This window comes from Oncorhynchus mykiss, chromosome 20, assembly GCF_057628025.1.
Source record: "Oncorhynchus mykiss isolate SJ-2025 chromosome 20, ASM5762802v1, whole genome shotgun sequence".
Taxonomy (NCBI): domain Eukaryota; kingdom Metazoa; phylum Chordata; class Actinopteri; order Salmoniformes; family Salmonidae; genus Oncorhynchus; species Oncorhynchus mykiss.
In genome coordinates, this window is record NC_143041.1 from 35043379 (window position 1) to 35062446 (window position 19068).

The 19068-nt window shown below is 42.5% G+C and overlaps 1 protein-coding gene across 32 annotated transcripts in view; it reads right to left on the reverse strand.

Moving 5' to 3' along the window:
* Positions 1-19068, reverse strand: part of LOC110498787 (neurexin-1a) — a 560879-nt gene that overhangs the window by 27547 nt on the left and 514264 nt on the right. For 19 of the 32 annotated variants that reach the window (XM_036956170.2, XM_090212979.1, XM_036956156.2 and 16 more), the window contains one exon: positions 1883-1970. In XM_036956170.2, coding sequence (XP_036812065.1) covers positions 1883-1970 — 88 coding nt within the window. The remainder of the gene's footprint in view (positions 1-1882; positions 1971-19068) is intronic. The other 13 variants (XM_090212981.1, XM_090212985.1, XM_090212975.1 and 10 more) reach the window with 1 other exon arrangement.

Consider the following 19068-nt stretch of genomic DNA (forward strand, 5'->3'; position numbering starts at 1 on the left):
CTGTCAGTAAATGCATCCTTGAACCTGAACTAGAAGGCGCTTGGCTGAAAAGAGTTGGTTTTATCACGAGAGAGGCGAGAGTGTTGTTGTGTTGTCTCAGAGGACAGTTACTGTTAAGAGGGTGTTTGTTTGTTTGTTTTCCCGTGCGTGTCGTCTATTTGTCGTCTATTTGTGTGTGAGCGAGAGTATGTGAGATTGTGTGTGCGAGTGTTTGTGTGTTTATGTGTTTTCCTAGGAGACAATACAAAAACAATGACAGCGCTCCACAAGATGTCATGTGTAATCAGCGCCTCCTAAACGCTGCCGTACGTGACACAACAGCATGCTAGTCCTACTGACTGGCTGTTATGAGTTTACTGTAATTCATTACATTTGGGACTCAACAAGCCTACAAGGGAAAAAACATGCATTAGCTATACACACTTATAGTGGAACCAGAGACCGGTTTTGAAAACATCAGATGATTAGGATTATGTTTATTCAATATTGAATATATTCATACCTGTCCCAAATGAGATAATCCAAAAATGAATCAACTAGCTAGCTACTGAACAAGTGAAGTCAGAACAGCCTATCTACACTCATTGATATGATCTTTAGGAATCACTGTGGACTATGATGACTACCATTAGGCATTATCTTATTGTAGCCTTTACTTCTATGAATTGATATTTGACATTTGTGGTGTGAGGCAAGGTTGTGGGTCAAGTCCATTTCAATTCAGCCAATTAAAAAAGTAAACTGGAATAGAACTCCCAACATTGACTGAATCAAAACAGTGTTATAGTGACACACTAAACTTGAAACACTGCCTACAGTAGCTTCAATAAAGAGCCTTAAGAACCTTGGTGGTGAACTGACTATGAGTGTGATCGTGACACACAGAGAGACTGGTGGTACGGTGACAGACTGGTGGTATGGTGACAGACTGATGGTATGGTGAGAGACTGGTGGTACGGTGACAGACCGACAGGGAGACTGGTGATACGGTGAGAGACTGACAGAGAGACTGATGGTACGGGTAGAGACTGACAGAGAGACCGGTGGTATGGTGACAGACTGGTGGTATGGTGAGAGACTGGTGGTATGGTGACAGACTGGTTGTACAAAAAGAGACTGGTGATACAATGAGAGACTGGTGGTACGGTGAGAGCCGGACGGAGAGACTGGTGGTACGGTTAGAGACTGACAGAGAGACTGGTGGTACGTTGACAGACTGGTGGTACGGTGATACACTGGCAGTACGGTGAGAGACTGGCGGTATGGTGAGAGACTGGCGGTATGGTGACAGACTAATGGTAGGGAAGAGACTAGCAGTACGGTGACAGACTGGCGGTAGGGTGAGAGACTGGCGGTACGGTGAGAGACTGGCGGTACGGTGAGAGACTGGCGGTATGGTGAGAGACTGGCGGTACGGTGAGAGACTGGCGGTAGGGAAGAGACTAGCGGTACAGTGACAGACTGGTGGTAGGGAAGAGACTAGCAGTACGAGGACAGACTGGTGGTAGGTAAGAGACTAGCGGTACGATGACAGACTGGTGGTAGGGAAGAGACTGGCGGTACGATGACAGACTGGTGGTAGGGAAGAGACTGGCGGTACGGTGACAGACTGGTGGTAGGGAAGGGACTGGCGGTGCGGTGACAGACTGGTGGTAGGGAAGGGACTGGCGGTACGGTGACAGACTGGTGATAGGGAAGGGACTAACGATACGGTGACAGACTGGTGGTAGGGAAGGGACTAGCGGTACGACGACAGACTGGTGGTAGGGAAGAGACTAGCGGTACGATGACAGACTGGTGGTAGGGAAGGGACTGGCGGAACGGTGAGAGACTGACTGACAGCGACACCCAGAGAGAAGATGAATAAAAAGAGATGACTAACCTAACCCACCTGAGCTCGGCTCACAGGGATCAATGTCCTCGTCATCGCTCGGACACTCCGCAGATGCCACCAGCAGATCGTCCGTCGTCTGGAGGAAAGAGAGAAAAAGAGAGGGTTAGGAATGAGAGAAGGGGCAGTTTAACAGTATAATAATGAAGAACTTCAGTCAAACTGGTCATGAACGGTTTCCACCCCAACATAGTATTAAAGGGATAGTGCGAGATTAAGCAGTTGTTTCTACTTACTCAGAGTCAGATGAACTCATGGATACTATTTTAGCATGCTAGCTGTATCAGTAGACTTCCAGTCATTGTTCTAACTATATTTAGCATTGGTTCCAAAACTACCTCTATCTTCCTTCATACTGGACACATACACATAAAAATGGAATCATCTGACTCAAACAGAGAAATAGAGTGATGAGGAATAGAGAGAGAGAGAGAGGAGAGGAGAGACATTTTAACAGTAAACTGAGATAGATTTCTGTTCCAATCCACACCTCCAAACCCATCACACTATCAAAACCCTAGAATCTAAAGGGTTTGATTGAAGAAATCAAGAGAGAAAGACGGATTAGAATGGAACCCTGGAAACTCATACTGCTTAGCTGGGGGATCAAATACAGTTGTAGTCGGCTAACGGTCACAAAAGCAGCTGCTGCAATACACTGCTATCCAGGCGACACCACTGTCCTAACAGAAATGAGATTTGATTATCGAGGAACAATAGATAGTAAAGTTCACAGCAATTGTCAACTCAAACTAAGCTCATACTGAGGAACAGCCAGTGTGCTGAAACAAATAGCCCTCCAAGGGATTGTTTAGTGCCATCACCAAACACCACTGACATTTAGAGGGCACAGACTGGTGGCAGCTTAAAAAAAAAGATTGGAAAGCCCAAAGAGCAAACCTGTGATTGGCTGTGAAAGAAAGTCTACAAAATCATTATATATTTTAGGTGTCATTTCCTTTTACTGTCTGTTTGACTCAATAGAGATTTGACAAAGTCAAGCAATGTTAAGAACAAACTTGGTGGAAAAGGTTGGGATGTAATACACTGTTCCTATACTCTATGTTCAACCCTCGAGACTTACTGCATCCCTCACCCTAGGTTCCACACCCTAGGTCCCACACCCAAAGTCCCACACCCAAGGTCCCACACCGTAGGTCCCTCTCACCCTAGCAGACTAAACCAAAGACAACAGCACTGACTCTCAGGGAAATCAGGAGAAAAGGCCAAACAAAAAATAGACTATCGCCGGGTAGAAAGTGAAACGTGGTGTAAAAGGTGTAAAACATTATGCTGCAAAGTTATTTTATGGTCTAGCCCGGGGCCGTCTGATCAAACCACTGCAGTAAAGGTTGTTTCATTTGAGGCATAGCAGGCAGGCAGCATGGTTAGACAGCAGTGGGCTCTAAAGGAGTGTGTGTGTGAGTTTGTGTGTGTGAATTCAGACCATGACTTTTTCCAAAATGTTGTTACGTTACAGCCTTATTCTAAAATGGATTAAAATCATGTTTTTCCTGATCAATCTACACACAATACCCCATAATAACAAAGTGAAAACAGTTTGACATTTTTGCAAATGTATTACAACTAAAAAACAGAAATACGTATTCATACTTTGCTATGAGACTCAAAATTGAGCTCAGGTGCATCCTGTTTCCATGGATCATCATTGAAATGTTTCTACAACTTGATTGGAGTCCACCTGTTGTAAATTCAATTGATTGGACATGATTACATGATTTGGAAATAAACACATCTGTTTGTATAAGGTCCCACAGTTGACAGTGCATGTCAGAGCAAAAACCAAGCCATGAGGTCGAATTAATTTTCCCTAGAGCTCCGAGACAGGATTGTGTCGAGGCACGGATCTGGGAAAGGCTACAAAAATGACTGCAGCATTGAAGGTCACCCAGAACACAGTGGCCTCCATCATTCTTAAATGGAAGAAGTTTGGCACAACGAAAACTCTTCCTAGAGCTGGCTGCCTGGCCAAACTGAGCAATTGGGGGAGAAGAGCCCTAGTCAGAGAGGTGTTCAAGAACCCGATGGTCACACTGACAGAGCTCCAGAGTTCCTCTGTGTAGATGGGAGAAACTTCCAGAAGGACAACCATCTTTACAGCACTCCACCAATCAGGCCTTTATAGTAAAGTGGCCAGACGGAAGCCACTCCTCAATAAAAGGAACATGACAGCCTGCTTGTTTGCCAAAGGGCACCTAAATGATTTTTAGACCATGAGAAACAAGTTTCCCTTGTCTGATGAAACCAAGTGCAAACTCTTTGGCTTTAATGGCAAGCGTCACATTTGGAGGAAAACAGGCCAATACCATCCCTACGGTGAAGCATGGTGGTGGCAGAATCATGCTCTGGGCATGTTTTTCAGGGACTGGGAGACTAATCAGGATCAAGGGAAAGAAGAACGGAGCAAAGTACAGAGAGATCCTTAATGAAAACCTGCTCCAGAGCGCTCAGGAACTCGGACTGGGGCAAAGGTTCACCTTCCAACAGGGCAACGACAGCATAGCCAAGACAACGCAGGAATGGCTTCAGGACAAGTCTCTGAATGTCCTTGAGTGGCCCAGTCAGAGCCCGCGCACTTGAACCCGATCAAACATCTCTGGAGAGACATGAAAATAGCTGTGCAGCAATGCTCTCCATCCAACCTGGCAGAGCTTGAGAGGAGCTGCAGAGAAGAATGGGAGAAACTCCCCAAATACAGGTGTGCTAAGCTTGTAGTGTCGTACCCATGAAGACTTGATGCTGTAATCACTGCCAAAGGTGCTTCAAGTATTCAAGTATTGAGTAAAGGGTCTGAATACTTTTCTAAATGTGATATTTATGTATCTTTTATTTGAGAAATTTGCAAACATTTCTAAAAACCTGTTTTGGCTTTGTCATTATAGGGTATTGTGTGTAGATTGATGAGGAAAAAACATTATTTAATACATTTTAGAATAAGGCAGTAACGTAACAAAATGTAGAAAAAGTGAAGTGGTCTGAATACTTTCAGAATGCACTGTATGTGTGTTTACAGTATGTGTGTGTGTGTGTGTCTGTATATGTGTGTGTGTGTGTGTGTGTACAGTATGTGTGTGTACAGTATGTGTGTATGTGTCTGCGTGTGTGCGTGTGTACAGCATGTGTGTGTGTCTATATGTGTGCGTGTGTTGGCATATATATGTGTGTGTGTGCGCATATGGCAGCACAAGGCTCACAGCAGGCTCTGTCTACAGTTCCTCGTTTTAATGTACTGTTTGTCTCTTACAGAACCCTGTTAGGAAGGTTTACCTGCAGGGTTAGCCTTGGGCTGTGGATGTGGTGGAGGCTTCTGCTTATTGGTTCTCTGTACACCTGCCATTTGACAAGCTAGTTAGATATCAAGGTTCCACTTACTTCAACGGTATTCAGGTTATTGTGATACCAACTACCAAATCAGATCCAAAGCAATACAGAGCACTGCTATGAAGTGAATAAATATGTGAAAGTATAAAAAAAGAATGGATTGTACATAGGATTTCAACCAACCGAGGGTGTAATGCTGGTTGTTAATCTAGAAATGTTCTCTTTAGGTTATACATGACAATAGGAACCGAACGCAGCTGGTTAGATTAGCATCGATCTATGCCGAGCAAATTACAGGTGTTGTCATCGATCACTGTCCAATTCTCTTCCATCATGTGTCTTCTTTGTCACTGTAATGTAATGTATAACATATCAAACATGACCTCACCCCATGTCTTCAAGTCAAGTAGTAGATCAGACCTGTCGAAAATAGATCAACAAACTATGTTCATAACATCTTTAAGTAGCTAGGAGACCAGACCAGATGAATATAGATCAACAAACCATGTTCATACGATCTTTAAGTAGCTAGCAGACCAGACCAGACGAATATAGATCAACAAACTATGTTCATACGATCTTTCAGTATCTAGCAGACCAGACCAGACGAATATAGATCAACAAACCATGTTCATAAGATCTTTCAGTAGCTAGCAGATCCAGACAAATACACTGTAGATCAGTGGAGGCTGCTGAGGGGAGAACAGCTCATAATAATGGCTGGAATGGAGCGAATGGAATGGCATCAAACACATGGAAACCATATGTTTTATGTATTTGATCCCCAGTGGTGTGTTATTCCAGTCCTTGAGGGCCTGATTGGTGTCACAGTTTTGCCACAGCCCTAGCTAACACACCTAAAGATCACCTAATCATGATCTTCAGTGATTAATCAGCTGTGTTTGCTAGGGAAGGAGAAACAGTGTGACACCAATCAGGCCCTGGAGGACTGGAGTTGCCCACCCCTGCATTACACTGATTCCTCTCCAGAAATTACCATGAGCCCGTCCTCCCCAATTAAGGTGCCACCATCCTCCTGTGCTGTAGATCAAGATGAGCCAACCCTGCTCTGCTTAGAGCGTTGTGGCAGAGAAAGAGTTTAAGTTTTTGGTATATTTGAGCTTGATGATTTCTTTGTCTAATGTCATCCATAACATTTCTAACATGACCTAACGCACGAGTCTTCAAGTAGCTAGCAGAACTGCTCAGAGGTTTGTGGCAGAGAGAGAAAGGAGAGGCCCAGGTTGTTTAGTTTTATAGTACATCTGTTCTTGGTGAGGCTCGGTGAGGCCTGCATGTGAAAGTCGTCCAAATGTAAATTTAATTTGCTGTGCATGAGTCTGATATACAGTGTCGTCCCAGAGTCAGCCTGGCCAGATGGCAGAGCCAGTGGATCAAGGGAATGCCACATTCATCACCGGGGCGATGTGATTTGTTTTTCCTGGCGGGGGATTCCTGACACTCCCCCTCCTGCAGCTACACTGAGTAGGAACCGACAGACAGAGATCAATACATCTTTCTTTCTTTCTTTCTGTTGTTCTCTCTCTCTTTCATTCTCTCTCTCTCTCTCTCTCTCTCTCTCTCTCTCTTTCTTTCTTTCTGCTGTTCTTTCTTTCTGTTGTTCTCTCTCTCTCTCTCTCTCGCTCTCAACCTCTCTGTATCTGTCTTTCTCTCTATTTCTGTCTCTCTATCTATTTCTGTCTCTCTGTCTATTGCTGTCTCTGTGTATTTCTCTCTCTCTTGTTCTCTCGCTCTGCTCTCTTTGTGTTTCTCTCTCTCTCACTGTGTTTCTCTCTCTCACTGTGTTGTTCTCTCTATCTTTCTGTTGTTCTCGCTCTTTCTTTCATTCATTCTTTATTTCTGTCGTTCTCTTTCCCTCTCTCTCTTTCTCTCTGTTTCTGTCTCTGGCTCTCTGTTTCTGTCTTTCTTTCTTTCTCTCTCTCTCTCTCTCTCTCTCTCTCTCTCTCTCTCTCGCTCTCTCTCTCTCCCTCTCTCTCAATGTCTGTATTTCTCTCTCTTTCTCTCTTTGTCTCTCTCTTCCTCCTACATAAATTGTGCCTCATATTAGGATAATCATGTACATTGTACTTCATGGGTGTATGACCAGATGAACAGGCATGTAATATATGTTACATGTAATATTGTACTGAAAATATCACATCTCAGTTCTCATCTCCAGTAGTGACAGGGACAGTGTCAAAGCACTGAATGTCAAAGCACTGACAACCATCAGCCAGTGATGGTGTTGAAAATACATAGTATACAGTTTTCCTACCATACGACACATCTGAACCAAACCAACCAATCTTTGACCCCATCTTGTTTAAAGCATTAACCTTGGGCTCTCATACATACATATCTTACACCTGAGACAGAGGTAAGCCCATACAACAAAACCATCAATGAATGCACATGCCACTTGGCACAGGTATGCCAGGTCGGATTAGTGTGTAGGTCAACATTTTGATGCGGTGTTGACCCAGTCGAAATCCAATAACATTACAGATTCATGGTGTGACCTCTCCCGCGCTCTGATTCTCTCTCTCTCAGAGATCTGTTTCCAATGGCAATCTAATGCTGGCTATGTGAGGGGCTTACAAAAAAAATGTGTGTCACTACTGGGATGAAAACAGTGACAGCCTCAGCCTAACTTCAGTCCCATGCTGTGAAGAAATATATTAATATATTTTGATGGCAGCGCGAGGACATAATATACAATTCTATTTTTTTTTTACACCATAATGATAATCTGATAATTGGAGGGTGCATTACACTCTCTCCACCTTTCACCACATTACCATGCCAACAGCATCGTACCCCAGTCAAACACACTATAGCAGACAAGCATTGGAGCAGCCAGGTAGTCGTCCATTCATCTCTTGTGTTTCCAAAGTGCTGAAAGTAAGGCCTTGGGGCAGGTAGGGGCTCGTTAATATTGTGCTGCAGCCTAAAGTGCTGAAGGAAGCCATGTTCTAGCGTAGTTTATTGCAGTGTGGGTACTGTACAGATACTCCTCATTAATCTGATCTCAGCTATAGGCTTTGCTTGGGGCAGATGCAAACATGTCCCAGACACTGTTTGCCAATTACACAAACAAGAAGTACTAAGGAAGGTTCAGGGTAACACATTACTTAACCAACAGGTAGAGTACAACAGATTAGTCAATGAATACTGACAAATATTCGGCAGCATGACAGTACTAGTGGTAGCTGGTGGTAGCTCACTCCACCAGTGCTTGTGAAAAGTAGAATATAACTGGAACATACTGCAAATTGGAAGGGAGATGCAAAAAGGGGTATAGGCTAGATATGCCATCTCTCTGAATAGTTGTCATTTAGTCAGATATTACAGATACTTATGGAGGATTGTATGGAGAATTATAAGGTTGAAAATGCTCACTATATAAGATATCAGCATGATGTCACAATAGCAAGCAAATGTAGTTCCGGGTGGAAAAAGTAGCATTCTGTGCATGGTTCTCTTCATGGTTGTGCTCTGTATTTACAAATCAGTAATCACATAATGTAGTTGACAGTATCGTAAGGTGCCGGCAAAATTGACTTTCCAACTAATGCGAACGATTGTAAATGTCACAGTATTATCCAGCAGATGGCGGTAGTGAGACAAACTTGGTAGCTAGATGAGTAAAACAATTCTCAAAACAAAAATGCAATGATTACATGACGACATGTAGGCTATGGCTTTATGCCAGACAAGTAGCTAGCTATTACACTTCCTGATAACCTTGTAGCCCCAGCTTAGCAACACACGTATGACATGTTATGGAACCATTATTGGAATTGGGTAAGGAAATATTTGTGTGTTGATGTAGCTACCAAGCCAGCGTATCTATTGAAAACGAGGGTTGTCTTTGCTTGCTAATATTACATGAGTAACACCTGCATTCATCCATGTGTGCTGGCAAGATAGGCAATGCAATGGCTGAGGTAGGGAGATCTAGCTCATTCGGTGTTCAACGGCTTATTCATCGAATAATTACATACCACGTTCAATTATTACACAATTCAATTAATCCTAAAACATTTAATTAAGTAGTAATCTGGGGCACCACGTGAAAAGTTTATTTAACGAGTTACCATTTCCTGAATTAACTCAAAATATCAGAATATCTCGATATCATAGCCGTCATCCATCAATCATTTGCTCCTATTTCAGTCTCATTCTGAATGCCATAATATCCTATAAATCTGCACGAACCCTGGTCTCCATGACGAATCAGCGATACACAAATTGGGTTAGCTATTTATTTACTAACCAACTAAATAATAACACAGAATTACATAAACACACACATAGGATAGATTATACATTGGTTACTAACATGATGCAATGAAAAGTCCCTAGTGGACTAACCTGATTTGATGGCTTGTTACACATTGAAAGGGGGAGAGAGAAAGAGCGGGAGAAGAAGAGACAAAGGAATTCAACTATCGTACATACAGTTGAATAAAACTTTCATTGTAAATATGGATATTTAACACCCTGACAACCGCTCACTTGGATTTAGAAATGCAACACATATTTACACTTGTATGTCTTTGTCTGTTAAAAACACTCGATCAGTCGACAGAAAGTCTCTGGTTGTGTGAGTCTCTGGCTGTCCACCAGAGGTCACCATATCCTTTGTAGTTGTAGTAGGTTGGTCTCGAGGGGCTGTTAGAACAAATATTCCAGAATGGTCATTCGATAGGGAAATGTTGTTCTTTTCTCATCTTTGGTCGAGTTTCCTAGACTATTTTACATATACAGCTGCAGAATGTGAATGTGTGGTCTTTATCTTCTTCACTCGTCGAGAGTTCCTGACCATTTGTGACGTATTTAGCTCGCGCTGCACGTGGTCTGGTAGTCTAACTATTTGTGATGTCCGTCCGGTTCAACACCGTCCACCTGCTTGGTCTAATAGAGATTTTATTATTCTCTGTTGAAAGTTTCAGAGTTTCTAACCATTTCGTACCTTTCATCTCACGCTGACGGCAACGCTGGTCTAATGTGAATTTCATCACGAGGGGTTTTAAACACTCTGGCAAAGGGGGGCATTCCACGACGCCGACATAATGTCTGTGCTCACGTGGGTGTGGTCACTGTCACACTGGTATGAATTATTCGAGAGACTGGAGCAGGGTTTTTATTTCACCCAAATTACGGCATGCCGTGTAAGGGCACGGGGACGAAGAACAAACACGTAACAAAACACACAGGGTAGAAACCCAAAACAACACACGGGACGAGACACGTAATCATCTGCGCAATCCACAAGGGCACAAAAGCCCAAAACACACAGCACAGGTACTCACAAGCACCAAAGAACATTGTAACACTAATGGACAGCCCAATGAAAACCAGAGGGCACATATATACAAATGCTAATCTGTGGGAGCAGGGGACAGGTTTGTGTGATGAAAGTTCTGGAGGGATCCGTGACAGTCACCGTGACATCCGTGACAGAACTTTTATATGAAAAATAATTCTCATTTAGCTGGCTAACATCTAACTTCATCGTCTCACAAATCGTTTCATATTTAATCATATAAGTTCCACAACATTTAGATGTAAACCTGACAACTGGGAAATATACACTTTCAGAGATGTTGTTCTACCATCTTTAATGACATCACAAAAACGTAATGCATTCGTCAGGATTGTTCTTTAAATACTCACGGACCATTCCAAATGTTTGGATTACGGAAATATTGTTTCATTATCCAATCTCGGATGTTACTTTACTAGAAAATCTCTCTCTCTGTTGCAACAAAGGATTTTTAACTTTCATTTCTGCAAAGTGGGAGAGAGAGTCAACACGATGGGAGGTGGGAGATAGGGGGCTTTCTCTGATCCTCTCCCAGGATGGAAAGTCATGGCAACTACAAGTTATACTGTGGGGCAAAAAAGTATTTGGTTAGCCACCAAGTTCTCCCACTTAAAAAGATGAGAGAGGCCTGTAATTTTCATCATAGGTACACTTCAAATATGACAGCCAAAAGGATAAAAAATAAATCCAGAAAATCACATTGTAGGATTTTTAATGAATTTATTTGCAAATTATAAAAATAAGTATTTGGTCACCTACAAACAAGCAAGATTTCTGGCTCTCACAGACCTGTAACTTCTTCTTTAAGAGGCTCCTCTGTCCTCCACTCGTTACCTGTATTAATGGCACCTGTTTGAACTTGTTATCAGTATAAAAAACACCTGTCCACAACCTCAAACAGTCACACTCCAAACTCCACTTTGGCCAAGACCAAAGAGCTGTCAAAGGACACCAGAAACAAAATTGTAGACCTGCACCAGGCTGGGAAGACTGAATCTGCAATAGGTAAGCAGCTTGGTTTGAAGAAATCAACTGTGGGAGCAATTATTAGGAAATGGAAGACATACAAGACCACTGATAATCTCCCTCGATCTGGGGTTCCATGCAAGATCTCACCCCGTGGGGTCAAAATGATCACAAGAACGGTGAGCAAAAATCCCAGAACCACACGGGGGGACCTAGTGAATGACCTGCAGAGAGCTGGGACCAAAGTAACAAAGCCTACCATTAGTAACACACTAAGCCGCCAGGGACTCAAATCCTGAAGTGCCAGACGTGTCCCCCTGCTTAAGCCAGTACATGTCCAGGCCCGTCTGAAGTTTGCTAAAGAGCATTTGGATGATCCAGAAGAAGATTGGGAGAATGTCATATGGTCAGATCAAACCAAAATATAACTTTTTGGTAAAAACTCAACTCGTCGTGTTTGGAGGATGCTGAGTTGGGTCTTTCAGCATGACAATGATCCCAAACACACTGCCCGGGCAACGAAGGAGTGGCTTCGTAAGAAGCATTTCAAGGTCCTGGAGTGGCCTAGCCATTCTCCAGATCTCAACCCCATTGAAAATATTTGGAGGGAGTTGAAAGTCCATGTTGCCCAGCAACAGCCCCAAAACATCACTGCTCTAGAGGAGATCTGCATGGAGGAATTGGCCAAAATACCAGCAACAGTGTGTGAAAACCTTGTGAAGACTTACAGAAAACGTTTGACCTCTGTCATTGCCAACAAAGGGTATATAACAAAGTATTGAGATAAACTTTTGTTATTGACCAAATACTTGTTTTCCACCATAATTTGCAAATAAATTCATAAAAAATCCTACAATGTGATTTTCTGGATTTCTTTTCCTAATTTTGTCTGTCATAGTTGAAGTGTACCTATGATGAAAATGACAGGCCTCTCTCATCTTTTTAAGTGGGAGAACTTGCACAATTGGTGGCTGACTAAATACTTTTTTGCCCCACTGTATATTTGCAAAAAGGGTGATCAAATTAAAATCCTACATCTGCAAGCACTACCCAGTGACATGGACAGACTGGTGTGCCACACAGTGTGAACACAGGTGGTAGAAGTGCGGATATCGACTGGCTTTGGTCTCTGACACCGATTGAGCCATTCAGACTGATTTGAACCTGGAAGTCTGAGCCGACTCAGTCGGTGGAGAGGTCGTCACTCCTTCAGCTCTGTCACGCTTCTATTCGATCCAAGAAGATTGATCACACTTTCCCTTAATTGGACTGGACTGGCCTGGCTGTCCAGCAGTTGCATGGTCTGACTGTCTGTGGTTTGCTTTCTAGAGGATCAGTGTCAGCAATCCAGCCGGCCCAGCACAGGTTATCTACAACCTCAACACGTACAAGCATGCACACACATGTGAACACTGCTGACTGAACACTGCTCCACAAACCCCCATCTCTGCTCTTAGTAGCAAATGCCACACAAGAATCCGCCCCTCACAATTAAGGTAGACGGCAATCAAACAAGGGATATCCAATATAAAGTGATATAAAACTTGCCGTCATCTTTCTTTATAACGCTGCAGTCGTGCGGATATATTATATCCTTGCTAATACATCTTATGAAATCTTCCTCTGAACAATTTGTTTGTTTCTGCCACCTCTCCATTCTTCCAGCTTGACAATACAGAACAGAGGGAAAGCTGGTCCTTTGGGAAAGCTTGGCTGAGTGCTGAGTGCTGCTATAGCTCATCGGTTCTGTAGCAGGAAGCGAGGTGGAGGAGACACCTCTGTACTGTTTGTGTGTGTGTGTGTGTGTTTGTATGTGTGTGTGTGTGTGTGTGTGTGTGTTTGTATGTGTGTGTGTGTGTGTTTGTGTGTGTGTGTGTGTGTGTGTGTGTGTGTGTGTGTGTGTGTGTGTGTGTGTGTGTGTGTGTGTGTGTTTGTATGTGTGTGTGTGTGTGTGTGTGTGTGTGTGTGTGTGTGTGTGTGTGTGTGTGTGTGTGTGTGTGTGTGTGCGTGTGCGTGTGCGCGTGTGTGTGTGTGTGTGTGCGTGTATGTGTGCGACAACTTCTCTGTGATGACCTGATGGTAGTGTCAGCTCGTCTCTACAGATCACTGTGGTGTTTCTTTCCCCCACATTGTTTTCTCTCTGGTCTAATTTGATGAATGCTCTCTGGCACACAACGTCTCTTTGGAGACGGACTGAAAGTCAGCAGGTAGGACGTTGAAGACATCTGAAGGGTAGCATCCCAAATGGCACACTATTCCCTTCAGAGTGCTGAATCCCATAGGGCTCTGGTCAAACGTAGTGAACTATATAGGGAATAGTGTGCCATTTGGGCCACACACACTTTCTTTATCTGAAGCTCTCTGCTATCCTCGCTTTCATCACTCTCTGCTCGGGTAATGTATCCCACAGAGAATACTGCTTGCTCGCTGGCTGACTGTTGGGCTTTTGTTTTCAGTGTTTTTCTCATTTTTTCCCTGAAAAGCTATTCAGGTTTACTGTACGGTCAATCTGAGCCCCCATACTGTAGGCTACTATACATTTGGGGGATTTGGGCAAAAATAATATTGCTTATTTTCAACAATATAAGTGTCATTTTAAGAAGCGAAGATGGTGAGAATATATTGCTAATAAAAGATGCACAATAAAATAAAGCACAATTGCCACCAACCTTAACTTAAACAAGTGCAGCATAACGAGAACGACAACAGCGGAGATGCCAATTATGAGCGCCTGTGATCTCCTCACAGACAAATCAATCAACAGCAAAAGCAGAAAGCTGATTGGTCATCCGAGAGCTCTGTGTGTGTAGTGTCCTCTGCATCATGCCACAGTGGCCAATTTGTGGCCTTGTTGTTTTGCTCCCAATACTCTCATCTCATCTCATCTCATGCGCTCTCTCTCTGTCTCACTCTCTCTTTCTATGTCTGTCCTCAGCCCTCCCTGCATTTTATTGATTTCAAACTTAGCAGAATATGCCTGACCAGTAGTCCTGGCAGATGGCAGATGCTCAAATCTAGCCTAGTGCTGTATACATGTACAGAAACACGGGCATGGACATACACACACACACACTGAAAACTGCTCCATGGGATGTAGACTGCAGAACCTCTTTGTCTTGGCTCAGAGGACCAACCCGTTCTGCTTCTCGCATTGCAAATGATCTATAATGGAGGTTAGTAGCTTCTTACAGAATAACCACTTCTCTGGGGATCTGGGAAACTATAGTGACTCTCTGAAATGCCTCTGTCCTTTTCTACAGTATCATCTCTCCTATGTTGTCTCAAGCAGGTAGCTAAGTATCACAAATAATGCACACATAATTACCATTCAAATATGGCAGAGCTGGAATGATTATTACATCGTGTGGTTTCGAAGTTCCATGTACTTTAAGAACAGTGACCAGTGAGACCAATGATTCATTCTTTAGACGTTCAATTCAGCAGTCATTTGCATTTATCTCAGCACCCGTTCTTTTGTCAGTTCCATGGCCCCATTTCAGCAAGGTAAGCTGCAGCATTTACTAAACACCACTGACCCTGCTCATGTAAAGTAGGCCTAGATATCACAGACATTTAACTACCACAACCGTACTAGGACAGCGTCCGTGGATGTGACTTTCCTAATATGGACACCACACAGGGTTTTATTAAAAGGGAAAACAACATCTTGTCATCCTCTAAATACACAACTAAGGAACCCCTGTCCGATTGTGTCAGAACTTATAGTTTCCAGTTTGCTGTTTAAGAAAGAAGGGCGGGAAAGACGCTGGAGGGATATCCGTTCCAAACTTTAATTTCCAAGCACTAGCATTTCACCCAATTATAAATTGGTTTAGACATTACTCTACCGCTCCCTGCTTGAGAATAGAGAGAAATATGATACTCTGGAGCGCTGCCTTTCACATCGCCCCAATGGTCCATATGTGGTGTCTGTACCCTTGGCGATTTCATGGATAGTAATGGTTTAAGGACGTTCCAAGATCTGAAAGAAGCATGTATATTACCAGGTAACTATGTTCTTCTTTATCTCCACCTCAGGTCAGCTATGCTAGCCTATGGAGTTCCATGGGAAAACCAGCTGTCAAACCATCCAATGATGGAATTTGTAAACAGATTATCTGGTATTCAAAAAGGACTAATCTCTATAATATATCAACAACTATTGGAAAGCTCATAGTCTAAGCTAGCCATTAACCAGTTAGAGCTCTAGGGGCGCTATTTCATTTTTGGATAAAAAACGTTCCCGTTTTAAGCGCGATATTTTGTCACGAAAAGATGCTCGACTATGCATATTCTTGACAGTTTTGGAAAGAAAACACTCTGAAGTTTCAGAATCTGCAAAGATTTTGTCTGTAAGTGCCCCAGAACTCATTCTACAGGCGAAACCAAGATGATGCATCACCCAGGAATTAGCAGAATTTCTGAAGCTCTGTTTTCCATTCTCTCCTTATATGGCTGTGATTGCGCAAGGAATGAGCCTACACTTTCTGTCGTTCGCCCAAGGTCTTAGCAGCATTGTGACGTATTTGTAGGCATATCATTGGAAGATTGGCCATAAGAGACTACATTTTCCAGAGGTCCGCCCGGTGTCCTTTGTCTAAATTTGTGCGTAATCTTCAGGTGCGGTCATTTTCTCCTGGGATTCAGGAGAGAAAGCATGTTTCCAAGAACGATGTATCAATGAAGAGATATGTGAAAAACACCTTGAGGCTTGATTCTAAAAAACGTTTGCCATGTTTTCAGTCGATATTATGGAGTTAATTTGGAAAAAAGTTTGCGTTTTGAGGACTGAATTTATGGATTTTTTTTGGTAGCCAAATGTGATGTATAAAACGGAGCTATTTCTAATACACAAGGAATCTTTTTGGAAAAACTGAGCATCTGCTATCTAACTGAGAGTATCCTCATTGAAAACATCAGAAGTTCTTCAAAGGTAAATGATTTTATTTGAAGGCTTTTATGTTTTTGTTAATGTTGCGTGCTGGATGCTAACGCTAATGCTAACGCTAAATGCTAACGCGAAATGCTAACTCTAGCTAGCTACTTTTACACAAATGATTGTTTTCCTATGGTTGAGAAGCATATTTTGAAAATCTGAGATGACAGTGTTGTTTACAAAAGGCTAAGCTTGAGAGATGGCATATTTATTTCATTTCATTTGCGATTTTCATAAATAGTTAACGTTGTGTTATGCTAATGAGCTTGCTGATAGATTTACACAATCCTGGATACAGGGGTTTTTTCATAGCTAAACGTGACGCAGAAAACGGAGCGATTTGTCCTAAACAAATAATCTTTCAGGAAAAACTGAACATTTGCTATCTGAGAGTCTCCTCAATGAAAACATCTGAAGTTCTTCAAAGGTAAATGATTTTTTTGAATGCTTTTCTGTTTTTTTGTGTAAATGTTGCCAGCTGAATGCTAATGCTAAATGCTACGTTAGCCATCAATACTGTTACACAAATGATTGTTTTGCAATGGTTGAGAAGCATATTTTGAAAATCTGAGATGACAGTGTTGTTAACAAAAGGCTAAGCTTGAGAGCTAGCATATTTATTTCATTTCATTTGCGATTTTCATGAATAGTTAACGTTGCGTTATGGTAATGAGCTTGAGTCTGTATTCACGAACCCGGATCCGGGATGGGGAGATCAGAAAGGTTAAAAAAGTATGGCCCACAGATCTAAATGTAACTGAATCATCCTTTAACAGAATATGGAAAAATATGACCTTGGCATCCCGTAATCCGAACCATCAAATTTGTTCACAGACTTTATCTAACACCCAAGCAATGTTTTATAATGAAATTGGCCCCAACTTTCAAATGCTCACTGTGTCCCCTGAATCAGGCAGGCACATTTCTTCTAGTGATGTGGGACTGCCCTCCATTTAAATTCATTATTGGACAAAGTTACAAAGAGCATGAATGTAAATATTGAATGTAAAAATATGTGACTTGCCCTGAAGGAATTGTTGATATGCTGTAAAAAAAGTATTCTAGAAAACTTTTTATTTGAAAAAAAAAATGACAAAAAATGCAGATAGAAAGATTACAGAAGTATTTTTTTCACAATCTGCTCTGGACAAGTCCAGTCCTGTGTCTGAACGAAATGAAACAAAAAATATTTAGTCCGACTTTATCCAGTGTCCAGAAAATAAATATTGCCTCCTTTGCATATTTGAATAAAAATTTTCAGAAACATTTTAATACAAAAAAGTGTTTTATTTTTTATCTCCATTCAACTGGTAAAAAGTTGATTGTGATATGACTAAGAGGGTGCCTGGCCTTCATATGATTTTGAGAGTTATACCTGTACCTGTAACCCCCTTCTGAAAAAAATAACCTAAATAAAAAGTTGGTCACAAAAGAAAGAAGGGACATCCTCAATGCAACTCCTTATATTCTTCAGACCATGTCCCAATGCAACACTTTATTTGTTCAGACCATGTCATTGGTTCTTATGCCAGTATCCTTGATTACCTCCCTCCGACTGGGCTGGGTAGTCTGGCTCTCACTAGAGGAGAGATGCACTCTGTCCAAGCCTTATTGGTGGAAGGGTTTCTCTACTGAGCCACTCTCTAACCGTCTCTCCCTCCATCACAACAACACATCATTAGACCAGCAATGACAGACAGAGAGAGAGAGAGATCAGAGAGGGAGGGAGGGATGGAAGGAGAGGGAGAAAAAGAGAGAGAGAAAGATCGAGCGAGAGAGAGAGGGCCCAGGTTGAGACACAGACCAATTAATTCTTTAGCACCCCTATTTGTGTCTGCATCTCAAACTACACCCAATTCCCTATGTAGTGCACTACACCATATAATCATTGTATAGGGGAATAGGGTGCCATTTGAGATTCAACCAGTGTTCGGTCATGGTCTGGTATTTCCTAGGTACTAACAATGTAGTAAACAACTCCTGGTGGTCTAATGATGTTTTTTTTTCTCTATTTTCAAAACCTCTGACCCTATTGTCTTCAAACCAGCAACAGATACATACAATGTAGCCGGCTAGTGTAGCCTTAACCGTAAATGACTGGGTTCCAACCTAAGTCTACTGAGCTACAATAAAGCACATTAGCCTGCTAAGCCAAAGGCCTAGGCATTGATACCATAATCAAATATGGAGTAGGAGGCTAGAACTACAGTGATTGCCTTCAGGCAAGGCTTACTCTCATCTCATGTTTCATGTCTATCTATATCATCTCTGTATCTCTCTGCAACGCTGAACACTAAAGCGCTTATCAAAATAATAACATCTGATGATGACATCCACGTGTTTAATCTAGGTCAACGCTGATGAATAATTTACAACCAGATGCTCAATAGATTCCCACTGAACAATACCGGCATGTCGCTAGGCCTGTAGGACTGTGAGTACGGACACACGCACGCACTCGCGCACACACACACACAGTATATAGCCTCGCCACAACCTGGGCTCTCGCCCACACACTTCTCTGGTCTGTCTGCATGGCTGGTCTGTCAACATCCCAGACTCATCAAAGATAGAGGCTGCGGCCTGCTCATTCAAAGTTCTCCA